The sequence below is a fragment of the Silene latifolia genome, chromosome 7 (genome assembly GCF_048544455.1).
Source record: "Silene latifolia isolate original U9 population chromosome 7, ASM4854445v1, whole genome shotgun sequence".
Taxonomy (NCBI): Eukaryota; Viridiplantae; Streptophyta; class Magnoliopsida; order Caryophyllales; family Caryophyllaceae; genus Silene; species Silene latifolia.
Genome location: NC_133532.1, coordinates 14,283,803 through 14,291,659, shown reverse-complemented (window position 1 = coordinate 14,291,659; position 7,857 = coordinate 14,283,803). Strand labels below are relative to the sequence as shown.

At 35.0% G+C, this 7,857-nt stretch overlaps 1 protein-coding gene across 2 annotated transcripts; it reads right to left on the bottom strand.

Annotated features, from left to right (window-relative positions):
* Positions 1-489: 489 nt before the first annotated feature.
* LOC141591813 (F-box/LRR-repeat protein At4g14103-like) lies at positions 490-6,377 on the bottom strand. 2 transcript variants are annotated; one of them, XM_074412295.1, is made up of 5 exons: positions 6,125-6,377; positions 4,490-5,634; positions 4,103-4,261; positions 1,141-1,258; positions 891-978 (listed from the first exon to the last, which is right to left on the bottom strand). In XM_074412295.1, exons 1-4 carry the CDS (start codon positions 6,141-6,143, stop codon positions 1,184-1,186), a joined length of 1,398 nt encoding a protein of 465 aa, XP_074268396.1. In that variant the 5' UTR covers positions 6,144-6,377; the 3' UTR covers positions 891-978; positions 1,141-1,183. The 2 variants fall into 2 exon arrangements, with proteins under 2 accessions (XP_074268395.1, XP_074268396.1); XM_074412294.1 differs by lacking the exon at positions 1,141-1,258 and having other exon boundaries at positions 490-978.
* Between the last annotated feature and the right edge of the window lie 1,480 nt (positions 6,378-7,857).

Sequence of the window (7,857 nt, the reverse complement as noted above, 5' to 3'; positions counted from 1 at the left end):
TTGCGGAGTCCATGGCGATTCTCGAAGGCATTAAAGAGGCGAGGAGCAGGGGACATTCGAATATAATCATCGAGAGCGATTGCAAATCGGTGATCGACGCGTTAAAGAAGAAGGAGCACGGCCAGAGTGATTTTCATTTGATTTTAGATGACATTTTCTATTTTTGTTCTGCTTTTAATTCCGTTATTTGGTCTTTTGTTAGTCGGAAACTCAATAGTGTAGCTCATGAGCTTGCCCATTATAGTTCGTCTGAAATAGGTAGGCAAGTTTGGGATAGTTTATTACCCGAACAAGTTATGTCGTTGGTTACTTGTGATATTAATGAGATGAGGTAGACCCGCCTTTGGGGTTGTTTCAAAAAAAAAAAAAAAAAAACTCGAAAGCTTAATTATAAAGTTCGGATTCTAACCCGTACAACTTGTATAGTTATTACAGCCAAGGTGAATCTCTACATCCTTGTGACGTGACTGTGTAAAACTCTTCTACAAGTTTTTAGAGGGACAATTGGATAAACAAAGACCATAATTTTACAATAACAGATATGTAAAACTGTGTTATACATGTATCAGTGAATTTGTGAGAAAACTCCTAAATTGATACAAACACCCATAAATTAGAAAAGAACACAATAACATTATCAAAGAGAAAAAGTAATATATTATGAGCCTATAACACTCGAACTGAACATGTCATTGATGCCCTTGGTAACTCCATCAATGTGCTTGCAACCTCATCTATCGGAACAAAATGCCCTCTTCCCGAAAAGCATATAATCTCCAAGTCGTTCAAAATTGATGCCTTTTGCAGAAGAAATTTGATTATATAAAACTCCCTTGCCATCCCATAGTAATTTCGTATCATGATTCGTTTGAGATTAGACCGGAAACATAGAGGGGTTTCACTTGATCCCCAACCTTGCTTTTCCAAATCAGCTACCTTTGCTTCGACATTCTTACGCTCCTTGCCGAAAAAGAATCCCTGAAATAAACGCAGAAAACACTTGAACTGATGCTATTAAGGCCAGTTAACGCGGCAACTAGAATTCATTATGTCATAGCATCTTGCATGAGTGCTAAATCACCCTTTTCTCAAACATTCAAATAAATCTGGATTTTAAACCAACAATAAATAAACTGTAACCTATGATAGGCGGGCGATGTTGGTCAGTGAAGAAGGCCAACAGTTAGGGTGGTCTGGAGTAGTGGCGGTAGGTTGTTTGAGGTGACTCATGTGGTGGAGGATAGAGATTAGCAAAAACCTGATGCAAAGAGAGGTTGGTTACCAAAGATATTTTGCAAATATTTAAACCATTGACGATCGTAAGAACTCTGAGCAGTTAGGCGAGAAAACTTGCGAGTAGTAGAAAAATGTAAATTTCCCACAGACACACCAGAAGAAAATTGGTGAACGAAGACAGGAGCAACTTCTTGACATTGTTATTTTCTCGGCAGTAATTGTACTATTTTCTACTTTTTCTGACAGATCAGATAGTTACAAGGGACGCCAATAAGGCAACGCCCATATGCAAAAAGATCTCATATAGAAGTAATTAACGTCCATCTAGGGGTGAGCAAAAATACACGATACGGTTTGTTATATGCAAGCGATATGGTATATGATTTCAATTATACGAATTTCCGTATATCCGATACGAATTTCCATATATCTAATACGGTAAACCATATCGGATGAGTATCGGCAAAATTTAAAATCGGTATACAGTTTCTGATATGTTCATTTTTTTATAAGGAAATATTACAAAAATAACGGGTTATTTGATAGGAATAATCCAAACTATTACTCATTTGGTTGCCCATTGGAATACAACTCCACCAGAATATCGAATTCATGGGAATTAAACTCCCACATGAAATTCATGTGAATTAGCAAAATTCGTTTGGTTGGCGATGTAGGAATTCAATTACAGGAGTTTGCAATTACCTAGGGAGACCTAGGTAATCCAACTCCTTCATTGTGGAGGAGTTGGAAGCTCCTTGGAAAATGGAATGCCTACATTATGGCAAAACAAAGGCAACCAAGTCCCAATTTTGTAATTCATGGGATTTTCGAACTCCCATGATTTACAAGGGCTTGAAATAAACTACACTATTACCCTTGGAAAATGGATTATATTGCACTTGAAATAAACTATAATATTACCCTCCTCTACTCATTTTGCACTTATGACATTGTTAACTATTACCCTTGGAAAATGGATTATATTGCACTTGAAATAAACGGGTGTAAATTGTGGTCGATTATAAGGGGGAAATGAAATTGGGGGTATTGAATTGGGAATTGATTTCAATTTGAGAGGATTTGGGGAAGAATTGGGTAGGAAAATTGGGGGAAGTTTTATTTAGGGTTTCCGAATTTTATATTGCTGTTGTAATTGGAGAGAGACGGGTAATTCTTATTGTAATTGTGAATGACAGTGATGGCGATGGAGTTAATGGTGATGGGTACTCTGAAGTGAATTTGGTGCTTGAAGGGAATCAGGAGTACTAATTATTCCCTCCGATCCACCCCAAAGGTAACACTTGCCTAAAATAGACGATCCACACCAAAGGTAACATACCTTATTTGACCCACGACATTACCAAGTAATACTTGTACCCATTCATATTTACACAAAATGCCATTACATACCCCACATACCATCCCACAATTAAACCCACAATTACATGGTCCACTTATTTTTTCCCTCTTTACCTACAATTACATGGTCCACTTATTTTTTCCCTCTTTACCCTTACTTTTTCCATCTTTTCTTAAATTCTTCATTTTTCTCTATGTTACCTTTGGTGTGGATCGGAGGCGTATTAAAACATTATTATCATTATTACTATTTCTAAAATTTAATAAAAGAAATGTTGACTTGATTAATAGGTAACCGTCACTTGGTCTATTTTGAGAAAAGGATACTTAAAGTAAGGTTTATTGTGAGTTAAAATATTGTTCGGATTATTACTAAAAGAGGGGTAATAGTTTGGATTATTCCTACATATTAACCCAAAAATAAACCTAAAAATCACAAAACATTGAATATGTCGATGACCAAGCCTTATTACTCATATATTCTTCAAGTTATTTAGTCTTATAGTTTTAAATACTCTTTAAGTTATTAAAAAAACATAAAATCACAAAAAAAAAAAAAAAAAAAAAAAATAGATAAAAGTACACAAGTGCAGCTAAAAACCGGATACCATATATCCGGTTTCCGTATATTTGGAAGAACCGGATATACGGTTTCTGTATATACGGAAAAACTACATCGGATAAGGATACTAAAAAATGAGATTTTTAAAAAAGGATGTCTGATATGGTTTTTAAAACGGTATCGGATATACGACTTTACCCCCTACGTCCATCTACAAAAGGACTCTCCACCTGAGGGCTCAGTCATGATTCGACTAGCTTGGTTTACATTTTTTTCCGCTTTGAGGTATACATCTCTGGACTTTGACTAAGCAAGAAACAAGAATATATGAAACCTCTTGAAATAACACAGAAACACTTACTTTTGTTAACCACCCCGATAACCTCACCTTCTCCTCACTGCTAGTGCTACGACCAGTCATCACCTCGACCCCTCCCCTCCACGACAACCCCGACACCATCCACCTGCCTTCTTTTGAAACAAACAGTCCCCTCTCCAAAAGAAAAACTAAGACGACCTTATCAATAAGGTAGAAAGGAAGAAGGAAACATGTAGGGAGAGATCTAAAAAAGAAAAGTCAACATACATGACTTCCACAGTTAGTCAACCTTCTAATTCCAAATCATGGCATCAAGCATATAGAAGTTACAGTCTTACAGACCACGAGCTCATACACTATATTTCGTGAAACTGTTGTTGCTGCCTATTCACAATTGCTTTTATCCCCAAGTATTAAAACAACGGAGTATTACATGCATGGAGAAATTAAGATGTATCCCTATTGCTTACTAGTTATGATGTTTAGATAATAGGTCCATTAGGACGATATTAAGACACTAGAATACTGATCAGATATAATAAAAGGAAAATTGTAAAACAAATTTGGACAAACGATAAGTTTTGCCAAGACAAATACTCCGTAATGCAAAAGCATGCACTAACCTCTGGGAAAGCAAGTGTTTCTAAGTTAGGTGAACAGGCGAGAATCTCCAATAGCGTTTTATCCCATCTCGCCGGATATGCATTCCAACCCAACTCTAAGGTTTTTAAATTGTGAAACATGGGAAGTCGATCTTTGGTCTCACCTCCAAAGTATATGTTCTGCAATCAGAGAGTAACAAGTAAAAAGTTGCAAAAAATTTATATACTCCGTGTATGGGGAAAAAGGATTCTTCGAGATATTTGTTGCTCTTTCTTCTAGTAACAAAATTCACAAGTCATAAAAAAAGGTAAATAAACGACAGATGGAAAGAGTAGAAAGGAGTGCCCATAATGCCTTACTTAAGAAATAAAATCTGTAAACAAAATGCAGAAGAGCAAGGGACAAACCTCAACACAACAACCAAGCAGAGATAAATGCTGTACATTAGACACGAGTCTGACAAGGCTAAGCTGGGTCTGATAAGAAAGCTCTTCAGAGCCAAATTGCAAAGGGAGCGCAACACTGAGATTAGCTTGGATGAGAGCATTCATATTTGTGATGGAGTAGTGAAATGCTAGATTGTCATCATAGTGAAAATACTGCAAATTCGGGGTATCAATAACCACAAGGTTACTGTTTCTCTCGTCGTCACATCCATGTTTAAAAATAATTAATACCAATCTCCTAAGAGACGGGGAAGAGACGGCCAGACGATCTGAGTGGATCCACTGACAATTAGCACATTCGAGGTCTTCAAGGGAAGGGCAAGAGGAAACTAATTTAGTAAGGAAGTCATCTCTAACAATGAGAAACGAATAGAGGTGAAGTCGTTTCAAGTTAGGAAGAGAAATGAGGGAGATTTCAGCTCCATCGAGGTTGAGATTAGAATCAAGCTTCAACACCTCCAAAGATTGACAAGCGAAGACTTGGGGAGGAAACTGACAACGAGAGGTATAGCTTACATGAAAGGAGAGGTCAAGCTCCCTAAGGCCGTGGTGGGCCAACGGATAAGTAATCCATGTATAAAGACGGGAAGGTTGCAAATCAGGGAAACACACTCCATAACGATAACAAGTATGACAAGTAGAATCTTTACTTTTGTCCCCACCCACATGAAGTCTAAACCGGGAAAGAGGGTGTGATAAATTATTGAATACATGATCGACAAAGGAGGCAAAAAGAGGGAAGCGATCAGGTAGATGAGGAGAATTTCGACAGTGAGATAGAGGGGAATCATCCAAGTCTACAGATGTTATCCAGAAAGCAAGTCTCCTAATTTTCTTACACAATACTTGTGTAGCAACAACATCCTTGGTAGGGAGCATAGACAGTATTCTGCTCACCAATTCATCCGGTAAACTACTTAATCTATCGACACTGCAACATGCCTTCTTCGAAACAGGTCTACTTGTAAAGCGCTTTTTCATATTCCAATCCATACCTTTCACACTGCGACCTGCCATCAAAACAGATGTACTTGCGTAGCTCCTTTTCGTCCTTTTCATCCTTTTCATCCATTTCATATTCCAATCCATACTTTTCAGACTGCTACCTAAACAGTAACAAAACAACAGCATCAGCAACACAACAAACCTAACCTTAGACAAAACAATCTATTGCTAAAGTATATCGATAAAACACGGGTTCGGTCCGGCCAGTGGTGGAGCGAGGGGGGCTAGCAGGGGCGGTCACCCCCGCTTAAGTTTAAAAATTTCGAAATTTTTAGTTAAAATTTTCGAATTTTATTTGAGGCCGCCTTATAATATTTCCCTTTCGCCCCGCTGCCTTAAAATCCTGGGTCCGGCACAGGGTGTACGTAAAAGAAGTTCCGTCTCAATCATATGTTTACCTATTTCATAATATTATATATCAATTTTAATAGAGGTAAACAAATGATTGATCCGGAATGGGAGAAGGAGTATTAGAACAAATATAATTAAATCGTGGAGTAAATTAATTCCAATTTGTGACGAGAGCAATAGAGTAAACAAAAAGAAAACGAAGAAAGCAAATGAATAGATAGATGAAGTGAGGAGGAATACCATGGTCGTCGCCTTCCATCTCTATTTCGAAAGAATTAATAATTAATGGTGTGTCAACTGTCAACTGTCAACTGTGTTGTGTTGTGTTGTGTTGTGTGAAAAAAGGGGTTTGGGCGTTTGGGAGAAATAAGGAAGGGAGAAATCAAACAATATTGTTTAATACCGGAAAAAATTTGAAAAAATTGGAATACTGCTCAAATTATACTCCTATAGTTTAATGTTGTGAAATAAGGAAGGAGAGAATTGTAAGGGAAGTAGAGATAAAATTTACCTTAGTATAAAAGTTAGGTTTTTTGGGGAATTTCTATTGGCTAATAGATTTTCAAAAAAAAAAAAAATTTAAAAGGCGGTCCCACATCAAAACGTGGGTTTAGTGTTGATTTAATTGCAAAGGGTGTTAAATTGTCTACAATCCACCTTCAATCTTATGAATCCCCTATATACTAAAAGAATAACACTTCTCCAAATAATCCCGCTCAATTTTCCCGCCCAAGTATTTCACATACTAAAATAATAAATTTACTTGCTATAGATATGAATACCCAATATACCACCAACTACTTTATTTCACAATATTTACATCCCAATTATTTTATACCATAAATAACTATTTTCTTACTTTTTACACAAATGCATCAATACTAAGAGAATAAAAATTCCCAAAAGTTTTCCCTCCAAAAGGATTGTAATCCTCTTAAATAAGAAAACAAATATTTCTTTTATTAAATTATTATCACCTTTTCATTATAATCTTTTAATCATTATAATAATCTTTAATAAACTCTAAATTAAAATAAAACAAAATGGTATAAATATAAAAATTATAAATCTTTCATTAGTGCTATTATTATATATAGAGAATGCTTAACACGTACTTAATTCGTATAAAAAATTATAAAGTGATATTATTAGTTTCATGACAACAAAAATCATCAAAATTATTTAAGAAAATTTATAAATTAAAATCATTAATTTTGTATTAAAAATTATATTTTCATTTAAATACACATTTCATGACTTCACTTAGTTCTCTTTGTTAGTATTCCATTCATTTCAATATTTTTTTTCTAATCTTATCTATTAAACAAACAACCACAAAGCTGACGTATCAGCATGTGGTTGAAAGTCAAAATTTCAAAGCTCTATTTTTTAATGCACCCACGTTCCTGAATTCCGGAGACAATTTCTTTGTTTCATGAATCTGCTTGCTTTATTAAAAATCACAATTATAATTCTAATCTATAAAATTAAAATTTATGTCAATAATTAACAATCTGCCATGTTTATAAATCAAGTCCAATATAAATTTACAAGCAACCGCAATAAATAAAATTAATAATTTATGATGATTACATAATTTCATAATGATAATTACACTTGATATAATAAGTTCCGTGATCTTTTCATGTAGCCAAAAAGGCCAATATAATTTGCAACAAAAAATTTCTGATTCAATCGCATGATCAGGAATGAGTAAAAAATTAATATAGAATATATACAATTTGAATAAGGCCAGTAATCTGATAAAAGCCATTCATCAAATACCAATGTGATGTTAAAATAACTACTAACTAGGTTTGGTGCCCGGCTTCGCCCGGGCTACCTCTATTTGCCGTTAAATTTTATTTTCAATGAAATAAACTATGTTGGAGTTGTCTAACTCACACGTTTACTATTTGTAATATATTTTCTACAACATATCTTGTAATTATGATGAAATGTAAAATTTATTT